The 20,437-nt window shown below is 42.5% G+C and overlaps 1 protein-coding gene across 1 annotated transcript in view; it reads left to right on the top strand.

Moving 5' to 3' along the window:
- COL27A1 (collagen type XXVII alpha 1 chain) overlaps positions 1-20,437 on the top strand; it is a 243,335-nt gene that overhangs the window by 95,108 nt on the left and 127,790 nt on the right. Inside the window, exons 13-14 of the mRNA XM_051979980.1 lie at positions 10,526-10,579; positions 15,197-15,241. Of these exons, the coding sequence (XP_051835940.1) occupies positions 10,526-10,579; positions 15,197-15,241 (99 nt within the window). The remainder of the gene's footprint in view (positions 1-10,525; positions 10,580-15,196; positions 15,242-20,437) is intronic.

Raw genomic sequence — 20,437 nt, 5'->3', positions numbered from 1 at the left:
GGAGGGAAAGAAACTTGGAAGCAGAGACACTATGGTAGGAGGCTATGGTCTGGCATGGAGATGAAGAGCCTGGTCTAGGGTAATGGCAGTGGTTCCAGAAAAGATGGGGTGGATGGGGAAGAGATGACCTAGAGAATCTTTGAAAGCATCAAACAGGTTGTGACTTGCTAAGGATCAGAAAAGCAGGATGTTTTGAAGGAGGCACTTGAAGCCAGCTTTCTATCTGCTCTGCCATGCCTTCCCCTCTCTGCCGTGATTTCTAAATGTTGCCTGAACAGACACCTAAAAATTTTGTGCCAGAAAGATGGCAATGGAATAGAAGGGATAAAGTGAAGAACTGTGTGCTCACTTAAGGATACCAGACAGTCATATGTTCCTAAGATTAAAGAAGTCAAAATATCCTCAGGAACAGAAAAAGGAAATATTTGGGGGATTTGACCTGATTCAACTCAATCTACCCAATATTTATCAAGTAGCTACCATGTGTAAAGTACTGTGCTGGGTGCTAAGGATACAAACCCCAAAATAGTTTTTTCTTATGTTCTACTGAGTTTGGAGGAAAAGGACTCGGGATACAATGTGCACAATGAGGAATGCATACAAAGTACATGCAGAGCAAGGTCAAGTCATCACAAGAAGTATGGAAAGGGAGATTGAATGATGCTAGGAATTCTGTGGCCAAAGAGGGGGGAGTATATTACAGACACATGATATTGCCTAGAAAAGGCAAAGAGGGTAACTGCTGGAATGGGAGGAAGTAATAGGCAAGTTTGCATGGGAAGAAAAGTGTTTATAAGTAAGATTAGAATGATAAGTGTTGAGCTAGGGATTGATTCTTAAATGTAGACTATAATTTTTCCTTGAGTTAATATGGTGATTTTTTAGTTGGGGAAGGAGTATGTTGGAGAAAGGAATGGTCTAGCTTGTGTTTGGGGGGGCATTAATCAGGAATACATATGAAAGATGGATAGGAGAGTGGAGAGGTGGAAAAGAGGAAGAACAATTAGCAGCTTATTCCAATAGTACAGATGAGAAGCCCATGAGGGCTTGAACTGGAAGAAAGCCTATAAGAGTAGTGGGAAGGAAGACAATGAATCTACAGTAAAAGAAGAGCTATCCCACTATTTCCAATGTTGTGATCATTCTAATAAAAAGAAGCCTAGAGTTTACATTTGATCTTGGTAAGTTTAATTTGGCAAAATAGAAGATTGTAGGAGTTGAGTTGGAGAGAAGGAATAGAAACCTACTGAAGCTGTTTGCTGGAAGCACTTTTACTTCTAAACAAGTGATATTTTAATTTAAAATTGTCTTAATCTGATCATATATAGAGGTCTCTGAAGAAACTTAACATAACACTTTGGTTAGCTTAGTTCCATTTCCTAGAAAATGCTTTTTTTAAAAGCAGTAAAACTCATTTTCTTTAGGAAAAAAAAAGACTAGTGACTACAAAAGCAAGATTCCCCTAATGTAACTTTAACCAAATGTAGATATTTTGCTTACCTTCTCAGGCCTCAAGACTTTGAGCTGAGCAAGAGTTAAATTCATCCTCATGCCTTAGGGGACATGTGGAAAAATGTGAGAATGGAAAAGGAGTGAATGCAATCTCTTTTCATGTTAGTCTGACTTAGGAAGGCTTTACAATGCATGCATGTTGTTCCATCACCACCATTAAGCATCATTGAGGTTGTGACAGCTGAATCCAAGTGGACCAATCACATGCCCCTCAGCCTTGCTTGGTGTGGTGCTGAGCCATTGCTGGTTGTGGCCATTATGAGTGGGGCCAGCCAGACTGCCTGTGTCAAGCCCAGAAGCTGCTTCTGTCTAAGTAAGGTATGACCGCTCAGGCGCCTGGAGCACCCAGGCCAGATGCGCACAGCCAAGCTGGGAAATGGGCCAGAGGAGCATCAGTCTAGGTCATATGTCTTCTTCTGGACTGCACAGGCATTTCTGTTAATGAGGGGAGAATAGTGGAGGTGGAGGGAGAGGGTGGACACAAGCCCAGAGAAGAGTTTTTCCCCTCTTTGGAATACCCTTGCCTCTGTAGTCAAACTAGATGTAGATTGGAGTCAGGCTTCTTAGCTTAAGAAATCTAGGGGTCATGCTGACCATATATTTCCTAATTCTTATATAGACTGACCCTCATTCATCCATGCAGTTTTATCTGCCTTCTTTGCAATGACCATCTGCAACAATATCATCTGGAATATCTTGTTCCTTTCCTCTGCACCACATTATGCTTTCACGCCTACCTGAGAGAGTTTAGGCAAGATCTTCACCCCTGCTGGGGGAAACCCATAGGCAATGACTCACTCGGTATACCCTTCTTTGGCCCAGGGTCCCTTGTTGCAGGTGGGGCAGGAGAGCCTAGGGGCTTTGAATGGCCCATCCTGAGCCAACAGGAAAATAAAATCTTATTTCTGGATCAGGATATGATTGGCATGAGACCTGCTAGAATTCTCTGGAGTTACTGTGCCAGGCTCCTTCCTTAACTCCTGCCGAGAAAAGACTTTAAATAGATCCAGATGTTCTTTCACACATGCATGGACATAAGTTACACTCAGACAGACAGATGCACATACGGAAGGAAACTCACTCCTTTTCCATTCTCACATTTTTCTACATGTCCCCTAAGGCATGAGGATGAATTTAACTCTTACTCAGCTCAGAGTCTTGAGGCCTGAGAAGGTCAGCTGCCCTGGGACTTGGTGTGTCATTTGATTTTATTAGCTGGGAAAGTAGCAAAAGGTTCAATATTCTTCACTGCTGGGTGAGCCTTTGCTCTTCAGGGCCTGGGGGGACTCGATTTTTCTTATCATCCCTCTCTCTGCTAGAAGCCATTGCTACTCTGTTTCTGTTTGCGGTGGTCCAGCGTCCTGGTCGAGATGGTGGAGGAACCTACATTCTGTTGCTTTTCCCGGCATCAGGCAAGGGCCAGGAATTGGGTCATAACTGACTGTGGCTGTCCCCAGAACGGCCCCTGGGCCTCCTGCCAGCCCAGATGTATTACATGAGAGTTCAAAATCCTATTCCTAGACCCTGCGTAGCTATCTGCAAGATGCAGCAGTATCATGCATGCCCTTGTCTCCATGAAGGAGGAAGAAGAGAAATGGGTCCCCTTCCTTCCTCCAGTCTCTTGACTAAACCCCATGGGCCCCATTGTCCTGAAAGGGACTCTGGAATTTGACGGACTTTCATAACTTCCCTCATTTACCCCTTGTTGGATCACATGGACCAAAGGGAAGGGTTGGGTAACTGAGGGGGTGTGTGCCCAGGACAGAGCACATTGCCTTGGCACAGAAGGGGCAGCAGGGCCCTGGGGTCTTCGGAACTGCCATTTCCAGAGCCACCCGAGGGATCCCCTGGCCTGCTGGAGAGAGGTTGTGTAATCCTGCCAGTGGTTAGAAATTGCTGAGATTGCAAATGTCCTCCACAAAAGAACTCTGGAAAGCAATTGGGATTATCCCTTAACCCCTCCCTGCCCTCCACCACTTGAGGGCTCTTTCACTTGTTCCCTGGCCCGTTCTGTTTTTAGAGTTGGCCGGCTCCCAGCATGTTCCCGACTGTGACTGCCTGGAACGTTTTAGCCTAAAATAAGGGCATGGGCATTTCTGACAAAGTCAACAGCCTTGAGCTGATAAGTATAGAGAATTGCAGTCTTCTTTCCATTAACTTGGGGAACTGAACTAGCAGAGAAAAGCAGGAAGTTTGAGCCCTTATTAGGATTTTAGTGTGTATGGAGTGTTGGGTTGGATAGTGGGGGTGGAGGGAGTTCAGTAATTCAATTTAACAAGCATGACATAATGGAAAGTGAACTGCACTGAATGTCAGGAGGTCTGGGTTCTACTCCTGGCTCTGACATTAATTGGCTCCTTGACTTTGGGCAAATAATTTTCCTTTTCTGGGCCTCACTTCCCTGTCTGTAAAGTAAGGAAGTTAAGCTAGAACAGAGGTTCCTAATTTGTGTGTGTGTATCATGGACCCCTTACGGGGGTCTTCAAACTTTTTAAATAGGGGGCCAGTTCACTGTCCCTCAGACTATTGGAGGGCCGGACTAGAGTACAAACAAAAACTTTGTTTTGTGGGCCTTTAAATAAAGAAACTTCACAGCCCTGGGTGAGGGGGGATAAAGGTCCTCAGCTGCCCCATCTGGGCTGCGGGCCGTAGTTTGAGGACCCCTGCCTTAGAACAATAATATTTATAAATGCATGAACTGTAATATACAAAATTACAAAGAAAACCAATTGTATTGAAATATAATATCAAAGTATGAAAAAAACAAGTTCAAACACCACAGGTTAAGAACTCCTGGGCTAGAAAATATCAAGACCCCTTCTAGTTCTAACATGGTAAGATTCTTAGTATTTCTTGATAAGTTACAGTTTCCTTCTCACTATTCTTTAGGCTTTAAGGAAGACAAATAAGCGTAAGACCTGAGGTTCCTGTTCTCCACGAGTTTAGAATCTTGCTTAGGAAGCAACTAAAGAATTGACCAATCAGTAAGCATTTATTTATTAAGCATCTTCTAAGTGTCAGACACTGTGCTGGGCTCTAGGATACGAAGGTCTTTGCCCTCATGCTGCCTTCATTCTTTAAGTTAGAAATGAAGTATATGTATACATGTGGACAAAACATATACAATATACATGATTATTTGGGGAAGGGAAATGGGAGACACTAGCAACTGAGGCAGATAAGGGAAGGTTTCCTATAGGAGGTAGATACTCTTGTGTGTCACAAACTATATAAATACCACAGGGATTCAAAGAATACAGAGGTCACAGTGAGTTGTAGTAATGAGGGGAGGCTTCACAGAAATTATGGGAGATCTGTCATCGTTCTTCATTCTCTAGTTTATTGGGGTGCCTCCTGCCAGCAAGCAACAATAAGGGCTAGGCCTTCACCATATGTGAATCAAGTGCAGCAATTCCCTGTGGCTCAGGAAGCCTACTTTTATTATTTCAGTATGTAGGGAAGTCTTTGTCTCACTCATTCTATTCCCCCCACCTTTTTCCACTTTTCCTCCTTCTGGTTCTATGTATCTTTCTGGGAGGGGCTGTGAGCCATCCTTGTTCCCTCCAACCCCCTGAACCATGCTGGTCCCTTGGGACCCCAGCATCTTAAGTATTCCCTTAGTGCCATGAGGCCTGTGAAATATGAAGGCTTGTCTTGGCATTGCTTCAATTATGCAAAGCCCTCCACTATTATAGTGTATTTAATTTTTATATATTCTGCATTTGCTCCTCTGTGTTCCTAATACTCTTCTGAGAGAATGTGAGCCCCTTAAGGACAAACACCATTTTGCCTTTACATATGCAGAACTACCCAAAGTCTGGCACATAGTAGGCATTTAGTAAATGCTTGATGAATGAATGAATGGTGGTCTCTTAAGTGACCTCTGCTTAAAGGGATCTGGGCTCTTGGGTGATATGGAGAGGAGATCCAGAGCCCAACTCAAGCCATCGTTTCTGATTCTTAACTTCCTCATCTGTAAAAATTAAGGGACTGGACTGGGGACCTCTAAGATTTCTTCTAGCTCTGAAATTTTATGTTCTAAGATTTTGTCTAACTGACATTTATTGACTTTGTGTCTTACGCTGGAGACTAGGGAATTTTACAAGGGCAGAAGGAAGTGAGATGGGGAATAGCATTACCAAAACAGGACTAGTCAGACAGGCAGTCAATAAGAATTTATTAAAACCCACAATGTCTAAGCATTGGGAATAAATGCAAAAGGTGGTCCCTCCTTTCAAGGAGCTCACAGTCAAATGAAGAAGATAATATGCAAGTATTTATACACAAACGAGATATATGAATTTAAGGTTACATTGAAATTAATCAACCAAGGAACGGCATAAATTAAAGAGGAGCAGGAAAACCTTCTGGTAGAAAGTGGGATGTTAGGTGGAATTTAAAGGAAAACACTGCTCTTTGGCTCCTCACCTCTCTTCAGTGGGATGGAATTGGTAACGGTCCCACCTGTTGGACCTTGGAGGAGAAGAGGTTGGTCCTTTTTTCTCTGTCACCTTTCTCTTATCTGCATCCCAGCCCCTCTAGGACAGGCTGAGGAGGATCACCCCGAGCAGAGCAGGAGCCTGCCCCAGGAAGGCCATGGGGCAATGACTTTGACCTCCATCTTTCCGCAGCCCGGCCTATCCTTGGGAAGAACTGCTCACAAGCTCATTCTATCCCTGAAGCCAAGAGGGACCCAACAAGGCGTAAGCTGAGCTGCTGCAGGAGAAATAGTCCTGTTAGCTGTGCCAGCACCAGAGTGTTCCTGCTGTGGCCCCTCCCCCAGGAGCCCATTCATAATTCTTTCAGTGGCTGCCAGCCCCACGTCAGGAGAAGGGGGCTGAACCTGCACCGAATGAGGCTGTCCTTTCATTTTCCTCCAGATTCCCAGAGCTGATTGTGGGACGCAATGCTCTGGCCTTTTCTTTCCCTCCCTCTCTCCATAGCAGCTTTGGGGCTGGGCTTAGTCTGAGGAAGGGGGGGTATTTACCTAACTGAACCTGAGAAACTCTAAAATATTGAATTTAGAGGGAGTCAAAAGCTTATCCCATCTACCAACTTTGGATACTTAACAGGAAGGGACTTTGAAGGCCAACAAATCCAACCGCACCATTTTATAGCTGAGGAAATTAAGTGATTTTCCCAAAGGGAGGGAGGGTCCGAGACCAGAGTCAGACTCAGGTCACTATATTATGCTGCTTTTTTTCAGACAAATTATTTACAGATAAATATTTACAGAAACTGAAGCACAGAAAGGGGATCAATTTAACTAAGGTTGCACAGCTAACCAGTAGCACAATATGACTGAAACTCAGGCTCCCAAGTCCCCATCCAATGGAACTTGTAAATAATATGAATAAAGGGCTCAAAGAATCATCAATGTGAAGCTGGAAGGAAACTTAGAGGACAGCTATTCCAACCATTTACATTTTGTGGATAAGGAAACTGAGGCTTAGAGAGGAGGTGTCATAGTAAATAGCAAGGCCTAGGTTTGAATCTAAGGCCTTTAACTTAAAAAAAAAAAAAATCTGATGCTCTGACCACTGTACCTTACTGCCTGCTTAGGACATAAAGCGAGGCAGAGAAGCAGAACCTGAAATGGGATGGGTCGGGACCAAGTTTGAATCAATGATGATGCACTTTATTTTTTTCAAAAAGGATTTTTTTAAGTCACTATCACTTCACAGTGACTCCCTGCCTGCCCTCCCAAAATGGAACCCTCCCTTGTCACAAATAAGAAAATAGAGTCCAGAAAAACAAATCAACCCATTGGCCAAATCTGAAAATATAGGACTTAATTCCTCACCTACTACCTACCATCTTTTTGCTGGCACATGGAGGCCCACTTGACACAAACAAAGTGGACTGGATGACCTCAGTTCCAGTGTTACCTCAAACACTTAATTGCTGTGACCTCAAGGACATCAGTTTACCTGTCACCCTCAGTTTCCTCATCTGCAAAATGGAGATAACAATAGCACCTACCTCCCAGAGTAGTTGTGAGGGTATAATGAAATGATATCTGTAGAATACTTTGCAACACTTAAAGCACTATATAAATGCTAGTGGTGGTTGTTACAACTAGGAAATATGTCCTATATATTTTCATCGAACTGAACCAATGACCATATTTGAGACAATTATAACTTCAAATAGTACAGATTTATAAACATATGACCACTTCAGGAAATTCATAATTTGAACTAATAGGGATCTGGTTATATTATTATTATTATTATCATTAACATTATAACTAATTTAAGCATGCATCACAGTTTTGAAATCTTCCAAAGTTATTTTCCTTTGCATTATTATGGCCATTATGTACATTTTTTCCTGGTTTCTCCTTTTTCTCATCTTTATCAGTTTATATAAGTCTTTCTAAGATTCTCTGAATTCTTCATATTTATTATTTCTTATGGCACAGTGATGGGCTGGTTAGGTGGTACAATGGATAGAGGACTGAGCCTTCAGTCAGGAAAATTCTTCTTCCTGACTTCAAATCTGGACTCAGATACTTACTAATTGTGTGACCCTGGGTAAGGTCACTTAACCCTATTTGCCTCAGTTTTTTCATCTGTAAAATGAGCTGGAAAAGGAAATGGCAAACCATTTTAATATCTCTGCTAAGAAAACCCCAAATGGGGTCATTGAACATAACTGAAAAACAATTCAACAACAAATGGCACGATAATATTCCTTTATATCCATGTACTATGTACTATAATTTGTTCAAGCATTGCTCAGTCATTGCACACACTCTTTCCTTTTGGTTCTTTACTATTATAATAAGAGCTGCAATATTTTTGCATACATGGGATAGCCTCTGCTGGTTCTGACCTCCTTATGGGTATATGCTTAGTAGTGGTATTGCCTGATCCTTGACAATATGTTTAGTAGTGGTATTGCTGGGTCCGTGTCCACGTCCGTTTTAGTGCTAATTACTTTTCTTCCCATATCTGATGAACTTCTGCTGAATTCTTCTTCCATGGTCTAGGGCAGAATCTGATGCATTTAATGTTTGCAAAAGATGCAGTGCTTTGCTATCCTCAATGATTGGTGCTCTAACCATGATGATGCAATAACCAGGAACAGAGGCTTGGTGCCATCCTTTCTTAGGGCTTCAGTTTTTTGAAGGGCAGTTGGGAGGTGATTGGGGTATTAGTTATAGGGCATGGATTTCACCCCCAAACCCCTTCCATTGATCCCAGACAGGATCCTAAAGAAGAAAGTGTTAGGTTGAGACAGAAATGAGTTTGCTTAAGGGGAAATTGGACAGATGGAAACACCAACATTGCAAATTCTTAGTTCTTCCATGCTCAGTCCTCTTAAAAGTTTGGATTTAATGTATTTATTTTATTTCTCTAGTAGTCCTAGAAACCAGGGTCTGAATTACTCTCCAACATGAATCTTTATTGTTTGAGTAGTTCAGGATTTTGCTTAGTTAGAAAAACATGTGGTTTGTTTTTATTAAATTCCCCTGGAAAACAATGGTTTAAATTCAAGAAGGGGAAAATATTGGGTTTCACTTAGCCCCAAACTGGTCCTCTGTCTCCCTTTTGAAGTCAGAAGGAAATTGTCCCCTCACTCCAGTGGGGCTTCCCATGTTTGACATGGTCCACTTGGTTCAAAGGCCTGGCTTCTTTCCATAGAAGAAGCCCTAATTCAGGGCCATAGGCCTTGCCAGAGCCAAGACTTCCCCCTTGGCAATACCCCTAACCTCCAGAGCTTCTTCGGTGAGTTCCTTTTCCTCCTTGACACATTTTATATACATGAGTCACACTCTAGTCTTAGGGTCTTATTAGCCTGGGCAAAATGCCCAGGATTGATCAGTATTAAGTTAATGAGACCTCCTGTGAGAAGAGGCAATACACAGATCTGGTTGTGGAGTTAGAAGATGTGGATTCCAATTCTGCCAGATTCTGCATGTGTGACCTTGGGCAAGTGACTTAAGCTACAGCCCATAACACTCCTGGGTGTGGGAAACTAGATTAAAATATGATTGGGAAAGACAACAAAATAAATAAAAATGCAGCAAAACAAAGATAACATTAATTTGTGGTTTTCTGCAGCAAAACAAAGATAATGTTAATTTGTGATTTTTCTCAGTTAGGGATCCTTATGCAGCATTTAGTAACCCCCTTTCTGTTTGAGTTTGCCACCACTGACAACCTATTCAGAACTCAGTTGCCTCGTCTATAAAATGAGGTGATTGAATTTGATGGCTTCAAGATCCATTCAAGCTTTCATCTATGAACCTATGGTTCCTCAGAATTTCTTGAATGTGGCCAAAGATTTAAAATTAAATTCGTAGAGCTCTGGACTGGTAGTCAGGGAAAAGGGTTCTAGATGTATCTATACTGTTAACCAGTTGTGATTCGGGTCTTAGCTTCCTTGATTGTAAAATTAGAGGGTTTTGTATCAAATTGCTTATTTTCTCAATGAGGAGGGAAAGAAAGGGGAGGGGAGAATTTGGAACTCAAACCTTTTGAAAAAAAAAGAGTGATAAAATGTTTTTACATGCAATTGGGGGAAAATAAAATACTAACTTTTTAAAAAATTAATGGAAAAAATGGATTAGTTGACTTGTCAGGCTTTTTTTTAACTTCATAGGATCACCAGATTACAAATCTAGAGCTGGAAGGGCCTTTAAAAATTGCCTAGTCTAATCCTTTCCTTTTATAGAAGAGGAAAGCAAGTTAAGTGGCTTCATCTAAGGTTGTACAAATAGGAAGAAGTGGGCTTGGGTTTGAATCTGGGTCCTGTGATTTAGGATGTTAAAATGAAGTTTTGAAATTCTCTAAAATGTATGAAGAGCATTGCCTCTTCAGGCAGGATGAGATGAAGTTCTCTAAGCTTTGCAATTAAAGATGTAGAAATAAAATGGCAGTTCATTGTTGTGTTGCAATTTGTCTATGGCTATTTCTTGCCAGGATACTGTGTTGATTAAATCTGTAGTAATGTGATGTCTATGTTCATTTTTGACTTAATTTTCTTCTTTCTCTCATCCTTTTAGGGATTTCCTGGTGACTTTGGAGAAAGAGGGCCCCCCGGATTGGATGGCAACCCTGTAAGTGTTTGGAGACGATGTAGAAAGAGCATCAGCTCTGAGATAAGGAGGGGGAATTGATTATGGAGAGATGAACTATCTGCTTCTGGATCAGGGAGGCAAGGAGAGAAGCATATTTATTGATTTGAGGCCTCTCTGTCATGTACTGCTAATTCTCCATTGTTTGATTTAGAGTCTAACAAGGAAATTCAAAGTTTTTATAACTCCCTGTTTTCTAAGTCTTCTCTCTTCATTTCCATTTATCTTGGGGCCCAGTCCCAGATTGATTATATTACTATTAGAAAAAGTTTCTGTGGCCTGTGATCTACATCCATGAGCTAAAAAAGACTAGACTGGAATTGAGAAAAAAATGAAATCTTTTCCAGCAAGTTTTGTGTATACCCACATGTGCAAGAATGTTTGTGGCAGCCCTCTTTGTAGTGGCCATTTTTATAAATATATCATTTGATTCTCAAAACAATTGAGAAGAAGAAGCTATTATTATCCCCATTTTACAGCTGAGGATATTGAGGCAGACAGAAGTTAAATGACTTGCCCAACTAGTAGATATCTGAGACCAGATTTTAATTCTGTTCTTCTTGACTTTGTGGACACTTTTCTATCCACTGCACCAGCTACAGGCATAAAGGGGAGGAAGAATAGTTCAAGATACAAGGAAGTCTAGGTTCCCAACTGCCATTCCCTGTGTGATGCTGAGCAAATCATTTCCTCTTTCTAGGACTGTTTCCCTCTTTATTTGTTGGCGTGGGCTGGATTATATGATTCCCAAGGTCTCTTCTAAATTGGAAAAACCAAATTGCTTCACTAGGGTTGACCTGTCATTGACCAGAAAGAAGGCCAGGTGCAGGGTGTCTAGGGCTTCAGTCTCTGGTGCTTTCTCCCTGCCAAGAGAGTAGAGTGTGGGGGGAACATTGGTTTCTCACTCTAGCCTATAGGAAGAGTCTCGCTTTGCCCTCTGGGAGAATCTGACCTGGATTCTGGAACGTCCATGCCTTTGCAAAGTAAAGAATTTCTGTCCCAGAGGACACAGAATTGTGGTTGCTCCCTGAGCTGGGGGGCCAATGCTGCTGGGAACACTCTCTAAATATTTATGGTCAATGGTGGGTGTTGAATGGAAGCAAGAGGCTTTTAGCCACTCGAACTACAGGAAAAGCACCCTTTTCTATAAGAAAAAGGTGGTAGGGAGGAAATCCTCCCTTGTTTATAAAGTTTACAAATAATTGGAATTGTCCAAGTGCAGAAAGATGTTCAAGTTTGGTTTGGGAATTTTGGCTGCAGAATTGTTAACTGCAGAGTCAGGTCAGTCTGCTCCAGGGTCTGAGACCCTTCTTCAAGTGCTTCCTGTTTTTTTGGACAGGCAAACTAGGCCTTTGGACTAGACTGAATACTCAAGAGATTCCAGAGCTGGATGCTGTGAGGGATGAGAAGTGTCAGGATCTCAGCGTGGGCCTATGTGCAACACATAGTGACCGTTCTCCATTTCCTTCCTGAGGAAGCTTTAAGATAAAGATGTTGCTTTGCTTCCTATCCCAAACAGCTGTACCCAGCTGTGCCCGTCATGGCTGTCTTTTGCTTTATCCTTGCTCTCCTCCCACAAAGTTCCATTTATCATTAGCTGTAATATGTCTGCAATGAAGAATCACAATTAGCACCCCTAAAAATGTCCCATATCAAGTCAATTAAGAATAAATAATATTAAAAGTATCTTGTTTTGTTAGAGGAGCTTCCCCCAAGGAACTTCTCATATCTATGGTATAATGCAGCAATAGAGCATTAAACTGAAAGTCCAGAGACTTGAGTTCTAGTCCTGATTCTAGGTAGATCCTGGATAAGTTAATTCATTTTTATAAACTTCACTTTTCCTTTCCAAACAATAGGAATAACAATTCTTTTCTAGTCTGTATACAGAAGAACTGGAATTATATCGGTCTGTAAGCTTACTGACCCAACATCAGGCTGTCCCAACTAATGGATATTACATCAAAGATAGCTAAATTGAAATCAAAGTTATTCATTGTGATGACATTATTCTTTTTTTAATTAAAGCTTTTTATTTACAAAACATATACATGGGTAATTTTTCAACATTGACCCTTGCAAAGCCTTCTGTTCCAAATTATCCCCTCCTTCCTCCCAGTCCCTCCCCTAGATGGCAAGTAGTTCAATACATATTAAATGTGTTAAAATATATATTAAATCCAATGTGTGTATACATATTTATATAATTATCTTGCTGCACAAGAAAAATCAGATCAATAAAAAAAACTGGGAAAGAAAACAAAATGTAAGAAAACAACAACAGAGTGAGTGAGAATGCCATGTTGTGATCCACAATCAGTTCCTACACTACCCTCTCTGGGTGTAGATGGATCTCTTCATCATTGAACAATTGGAACTAGTTTGAGTCATCTCAATGTTGAAGAGAGCCATGTCCATCAGAATTGATCATTGTATAATCTTATTGTTGCTGTGCACAATGTTCTCTTGGTTCATTTCATTTAGCATCAGTTCGTGTAAGTCTCTCTAGGCCTTTCTGAAATCACCCTGCTGAATGTTTCTTACAGAACAATAATATTCCATAACATCCATGTACCATAACTTTTCAGCCATTCTCCAATTGATGGGCATCCACTCAGTTTCCAATTTCTGGCCACTACAAACAGGGCTGCCACAAACATTCTTGCATATGTGGGTTCCTTTCTCGCCTTTAAGATCTCTTGGAGATATAAGCCCAGTAGAAACACTGCTGGTGAGAGTATGCACAGTTTGATAACTTTTTGAGCCTATTTCAAATCGCTCTCCAGAATGTTTGGCTCCATGATGGGATTATTCATATTTTACCTTTGTATGATACCTTTATACTTTTAAATGTTTACATCTATTATTTCATTCAGCCCTCACAGCCTTGTGAGATAGGCTGGGCAAGTATTTTTATATCCATTTTGTGGTTCAAGAAACTGAGACCTAATAAAGTTCAACATCCCTTGGTAAGTTTGTGATAGAACCAAGGCTTAAACACACACACACACACACACACTAATGGAATGTCTAATAGTCATTCCATTGTGGATAGTAGGCTAGCTGAAGAAAACCTGAATTCAAATCCTGCCTCATAAACTTACTATCTGGGTGACATTGAACAAGCCACTTAATGTCTCTCTGACTCAGTTTCTCTAACTGTAAAGTAGAATAATAGCACTTTCCTCCTAGAGTTGTTGTGAGGCTCAAATGAGATAATAATTGTAAAGGGCTTTGTGCAGTACCTGGTAAGTACTTAATAAATGCTATTCCCTTGTCTTTATCCTTCTGGGGTTACAAGCACAGTTGGGACAAGTAATGGAAATTTGTAGAGGATAACAGACAAGACAATCACAAACAAGATCCTGGAAACATCAGCCGTGGCTGTTTATCTTCAGCCTTCCCTCCCACTCCCATCCCCGTTTCCAAAGCAGGGGATTTGAGGGGACAGTCTGACTTCCTTCCTGCTGTTGTCTGACATGAAGGTGCTGATGCTGCAAACAGGATTCAGTTAGATCTTTTAATCCCATTGACTCTTTGGGGAGAACTGAGGATGAGTTTTCTCTGCAGCTAAGCATCCGAGGTTTCTAGTCTAAGTTTTGATGGAGCCCAAAGAGAGGGGGGATTAGTTGCCTAGAGCAGAGGGGGTTTATGTTGTGAGGAAATATCCTAGGCAGAAAGGAAGCAGTGCCCTTCATTGTCTCTGATAATCTGTGATTCCATGCCTTAATGTGGGGTCTACCCACTGCCCTGCAGGCCCCAACAGAGGGCACCCATGGGCCAAGCTCTTTACTTTATGTGGGAAAAATCTGTGTACTGCAGAAGGTCATGGTCAGGGAAATCTGCATGTCTGGGATGGGCCCTGAGCTGTGGACTTTGGAGGGCGGATCCAGGTTGTATAAGGGACGAGAGAAGCATATTTGAGGTTCAGGGGGTGCCTTGAACAAAGGCACAGACATCGTGCATGTGTGGAACAGTGAGGCTAGTCAGGCTACTGTAGCATGTTCAAGTGAATGTGTGATGAGAATAAAGGGAGATGAAGGTGAAGAGCCTTGAATGCCAGGATAAAATCTGTCTTATCACAAGCATAGGCCATTGGAAGCCCCCCCACCATTTCCTCAATTTTACTTTCTTTTCCTATTTTACCCTTCCTAGGTAGGATTTTCCTCTGCTTTGCCACAGAATACTTCCTTCATCTTACCACAAAGGTGCCTGGGTTATGGGGATAACCCAGTAAACCATGTCTAGAGAGGCAGTGAGGGCTTCCCTAAAGAATGAGTGCTAAATTTGAAATCAAGAACATCCTGGGCTCAAAATCCAGCTACACTATTTGTTGTGTAATCTGGGCAATTTATTTAACCTCTCTTAATCTTAGTTCAGACCTAAAGGGGTTATTGTGAGAGCTAAATGAGACAGTGTATATCAAGTGCTTTGTAGAACTTGAAGAGATATGAGTGGGAGCTAGTGCTATTATGGGAATCCCCGCTCTGTGTCTAACTCAGGAAAATCCCATCACCAGATGGGGATGGGACTGGAGCTATGATCCCTTGACATCCTTATCTGGGGCCCCTAATTATGTTGGCTTTGTTTCACTTTTAGGGAGAGCTGGGTGCCCCAGGCCCACCTGGAGTTCATGGACTTATCGTAAGTATGAGAATATAAGCTAACCCTTACTGGGCGGGCTTGGAACTAGAGGAAAGGAAGGAATTGGAATGATTTTTCTTTGTGGGGGGTAGCTTTGCTTAATGTGCAGAGCAGGACTAAAAATAAAGCCAATTCTGTTGAAATACAGTTATTACAAGGACACCAAGTTAAGAATTCCTGGACTAGGGAGGTCTGGGGGTTTGCTTGGAGGAGCAAGCATCATATGCCTCTGTATCTGCTTCCATCTAGCTTACAACTCCGTCTGTCTTTTGTCTGGACTATGACCTAATCAATCAAATCATCCCCCTGCTCAACAGAAGCATTCTTTCTCTACTTCGGGGCCTTCTAGAAGCATCTCTAAGGCCATAGAGTGTTTCACACTAGAATCTCAGAAGACCTGGGTCCAAGTTTTGCTAGGGAACTTTAGACAATTCTTGCAATGTGTCTGTTACTCTCTAAAGTTCCTGTGTTAGGGGTGAATGTGGCCCTTTGTGGAGAGCAAAGTGAAAAGGGGTTGAATACCCTGAACCTGGATCTGGAATAGGGGGAGATTTCTTTTAGGAAAAATCCCTTCCCTGAAACACAAGCTCCCTAGAGATCTTGAGTCCTAGGATGTTTCCACATAGTCACCCCAGAAGGCCCTTGTAGGCTTGTGCTGTGAGACAGGCCATCTTTAGAAAGGAACAGAGTCAAGCTCCTTGGTCCTATTACCAGCCAAGCTTATTCCTGGAAATTGAAGCTTCAGTTTCTATTTATCTTTTCTGTTGGGTTATATGCTTTTGAAGGTTCCTTCCAGCTTTGAAATTTGGTGTTCTATCCTAAGGCTCCTTTTATTGCTCTAAGGGTCCCAGTCAATTAAAGCTTCCTACCAGTGGAGTCCCACAATGGAATGTTAGCCTTGATCAGCAATAAATCCCAATGGATTGCCAGCTGTGGGTGACTTCAGCCACAACAGAGAGAAATGTTTCCTTGCATCTTCTCTTCTTGGTCCAGCAGTCAGGCCATATTGCCGACAACTGGACCAGACAAGAGACAAGATGGCAAGTGTGTGGTTTGAAGCCTCCCATTGCCCAGGAGCAATGTGTGTCTCGGCCCTCTGCAAGATCCTCAAATCCCCTCCCTCATGAGTCTTCAAGTCTCTGAATCTATAAATCTTCTAGGAAATCTCCCCTCTTTCCCAGCTGGGAGTGAGAAAGTATGTCTAAGAGATAAATAAAAGGCACTCAAAGTTGTGTGACCCTGGACATGACACAACCTCTCGGGCTCAATTTCTTCATCTGCCAAATAACATTTCATAACAACCTAGTTCTGACTTTGAGGAGTTATTGGGAGGATCAAACCATATTTGGGCAGTAAGATCACAGGAACATAGCTTTAGAGCTTGAAAGATACTACAGAGATCATCTTGTCTACTCCCCTCAATTTCATATATGAGGAAATTCAGGCTCATCATGGGAATGTATCTTGCTTGAAGTAAGACAGGGAGCAGATTTCCTCTCTGTCTGTCTGTCTGTCTCTCTCTCTCTCTCTCTTTCTGTGTGTGTGTCTGGATGTGTGTGTATGCACAAGCACATCTTGGAGATGCATTTTGAGGGTGGGCTGGAAGGTCCGGTGATTGCAGCACACTGACCTTGGACACCCTGGGACATACCTCTGCTAAGCCTTCAGGGTTGGCCCATATTTCAATTCAATTTTACAGAAAGATAACTTCTCTGGTCCTCTTCATCAAATCACCCTGCACCCGTGGTTGTGCACTGCCTCCTTAAAGAAAATGTAGGGTTTTTAATGGTGACTCGCCCTTGTCCTACTACTGTGTTCTTCCTTGTATCTGACCCAACATGAGCTCTAAGTTACGACCCCTGTTATAAAGTGTGGCAAGGTTGCACTCAGACAAATAAATACCTGCAGCCATCTCTTATAGTCATTCCATCTCACCCCAAGCTGGATAAAAAATTTCTGGCAAACTTGCAGATCCAGATTCAGAAAACTTGCTTAAAGGTCGAGTATTTTCAGTGGGAATGAGAGTCCCCAGACTCTAAGATTGGAGGACTGATTATGGGACTGCATTTTCTAGTGTCATCTCCCGCCTCTAGGTCGGGCGCATTGCTTTGCCCAAGACCTGTCCTGCAGGGGCCACCACAATTAATACACTCTCCTCTTTCTCTCCTACTTGGAGGTGGCCGGCCCACGCAAGGCGCCTTGGGGATCTGCAGATGCAGAGAAGGGTAGAGTGGGCTGGTTGTATAAGGCAATCCGGTAGTCATTAAGTGGGACGAGCTGTCAGGGCCTGGGCTGGAGCCAGCCTATATCGACAGGAGGTCTGCTACCATTGTCATGGAGAGAGGGGAGACAGTTTGAGTAATTGTTCCTTGCAGCTCTCTCTTTAACGAGAATCCCAGACATCCCCCTGGCCAGCTGCGGGCAGGTTTCTACATCTCCTGCAGTTGGGAAAACAGCTGTGTGAAGGGACCACCTACATCTCGGGCATAATTAAGAAGCACCGAAGTTACCCCGCTGCAAAGGCTATTGGTGCCTCCCCTGAGCCGACTGACTTTCTCTTTAGTCGACCCGGTCAGGCTGAGGGGTTGGTCTCCAAATGTTTGCTGGAGCCAGCAGGGTGGAGAGGAAAGTTGAAAAGAACACCACATGTATCAGCCTCGGTCACTGCTCCTCTAGAGCTGGGATAGGCAGGGCCTGGCAGAACGGGCAAGAAACATACAGGACTTGTGGGAGCTGATGCTGAAAGAGCCATCGAGTCTCCTGCAATCGTCCTAGCCTTGTTGCAGGTATTCACCTTCGAGGTGTACAATGCTTCCTAGTTTAACCATTTTTTCATAACCAGTCCTATCTGCTAGGTCTAGAAACCATTGGGGGGATCCGAAAACATCATGCAAGTTTGTATGAAACCTCACGGAGCCCACCCTGTGGATCCTCGCTCTAATCTCTTATTTTAGCTCCCGTCTAAAGCCATAAAGGAAAAATTGGCTGCCTCTTCTAAAAGCTCACCTTCCAGATATTTGAAGTATCTAATCGAGTCCCCTCGAGCCTTTTCTAGGAGTCAAGACAGATGCCCCATGTTTGCTTTGTAGTGGATATATTTCATAGGGTCAGAATCGGAGCTGGCAAAGGGCCTCAGGAATAATCTAGCTTATTTGCAAGTATTAAATGTGAAGGGCACTGGGTTGGGGGTCATGGGAAGGAGAAAGAAGAGAGGAAGATAAACTTAATAGATGAGGAAAGTGAGCCCTGACAAGAAGTTAAATGACTTTCCCAAGGGTAAGGACTGAGTCAGTGGTGAAGGTTGCCTACTCCTGGACCAGGGCTACTTTTCACCAGGTTAAGCTCAGCTGCTGAGGCGTGAAATGTGGCAGAGCTCTGGAAATGACAGCCCTTCTCAAGCAGAGATCCCAGGAGGAGCTTGTCATACAATAGACTTTTTTTCTCCAGAGTCACTCCTTCGGATTCACTGCCCTCTCTTGCCAAGGGGTAGAATGAAAGTGGGGGATGAAAGGGAGTGTTGCAGATGAGAAATTCTCTTTTGCTGCCTTAAACTTCAGTTCTTCTCCCTCTAAAATTCGCTTGACTGTGCTAGTTGTAACAACTCTAGAAAATCTAGCAGAGGAGGCAGAAATGGAGAAATACAATGAGGACTTTTTTTTGCAGAAGAAATCTATCTAATTCTAAAGTCTCTCCCCTTGGCCCTAAAGAGTTGTGGTTTGTCAAGTTGCCAGGGCCCCTAGAAGGAGCCCACCTTCCAATACAAAGAGGGTCCTCCAGCCCAAGTCCCAGGCTCCCTGGGGGATCCCTTGGCAGCCACAAAGCAGGATGCAAGAATAGCAGACATGACAGACTCTGCTCCCAGTGGAGTCAGTCTCCCAGAGAAGCAGTGGAAGGAAGGAGCTCTCTAACTTGGAACTAAAGGGAGAGGGAGAGATTATGAGTCTGGTTTTCCACAGACTAGAAGGAAGGATGTGGTTTGGGTTGCTTTTTTGCTGAGGGGATCAAAATTCCATTTATTAATAACCATTTTAGGGCAACCCAGATTAATTCTTATGCCTTATTTCTTGCGAACCCAAGGCATCCTGCATATATGTCAAAACCTCATGGAAGTCCATGCTGTGGGATTGTGGCCTTAATAACAAAGATTTTTAAAAGAATTTGAATAGTTACATTCCCTTGAAATGGGGCCCCAAAAGTCCCATTTTATTTTAAGTTCTATCCTCTAAAAATAAGGTATTTGGAAGTTCTAGGTAACTTTTATTTATTGTGAGGAGTTCACATAGGCATAAATAACCCCCTTAACAGAAAACTAATAGTTGTACTTTATCCTAGAGAAAGCATTACCTTGTAGAAAAAAGCCTACCTGAGATCTGAGAGGCTTGAGTCCTAGTTCCTGTCCTATTTCTTATTCACTGTGTGACTTTTAGAGAGTCTTCTTTTTAGATGAGGGATGATAATACCTTCCTACTTAGCTCTTCTCTCCCAGATAGTGTGATGAACTAATATTTGTAGATGACCTTTAGAAAACTGGAAGTCCCCTATCAATGCAATGGCTAATTTTTGTGAAATCCCTGAAGGAAAGAAAGGAATTGCTGCCAGCCTAAGACAACCCCTATTCCTAGTCACTCTACTTGCATCATCTTTCTTCACTCAGCCAGTTCTGCTGATTCTTACAAAAGTTTCCAAGTGTCTTTGCCTTTTTCAACAATAAGTCCTAAGGATGCTGTAGGGAAGCTGTTATCATAGCTCTATCTGTGCCACAAGAAAAAAAAATAGTGTGTGTGAGTGAGTTAAAAAACAAGATAATCGTCCACGCCTAAAGACTGATTGGCAAGAAAAGCAAATCTGCACTTGTGGAAAAAGGAATGTTTGGTAGCCTAAGAAAGAAACCATATTCTGATGGCCAGTGGCATTCTAGGAAAGTACTGTCTTACCCTGGGTTCCCACTGGGAAATTGAAAATGTATGCCATTTAAAACTAGTCTGCAATGAAGCCAGCAGATCTTGGTTTTGGTAGATAGTGTCAACAATAAAAGTGCAAAAGGAACCCAATTAATGATTTTGCTCATTGTTTTTTCCATGTTTTGGACATCAACCTCTATTTAACTTTGATACATGGAGAGGGACTAGATCTATGTTTTCATTAGTATAGGGAATTCTCCCTCCTAGTGTAACTTATGGTCTTAACTGAGAAGTT

The sequence above is a fragment of the Antechinus flavipes genome, chromosome 2, assembly GCF_016432865.1.
Source record: "Antechinus flavipes isolate AdamAnt ecotype Samford, QLD, Australia chromosome 2, AdamAnt_v2, whole genome shotgun sequence".
NCBI lineage: Eukaryota > Metazoa > Chordata > Mammalia > Dasyuromorphia > Dasyuridae > Antechinus > Antechinus flavipes.
Note: the sequence above shows the minus strand (reverse complement) of the source record. Positions and strands in the feature narration are given on the sequence as shown.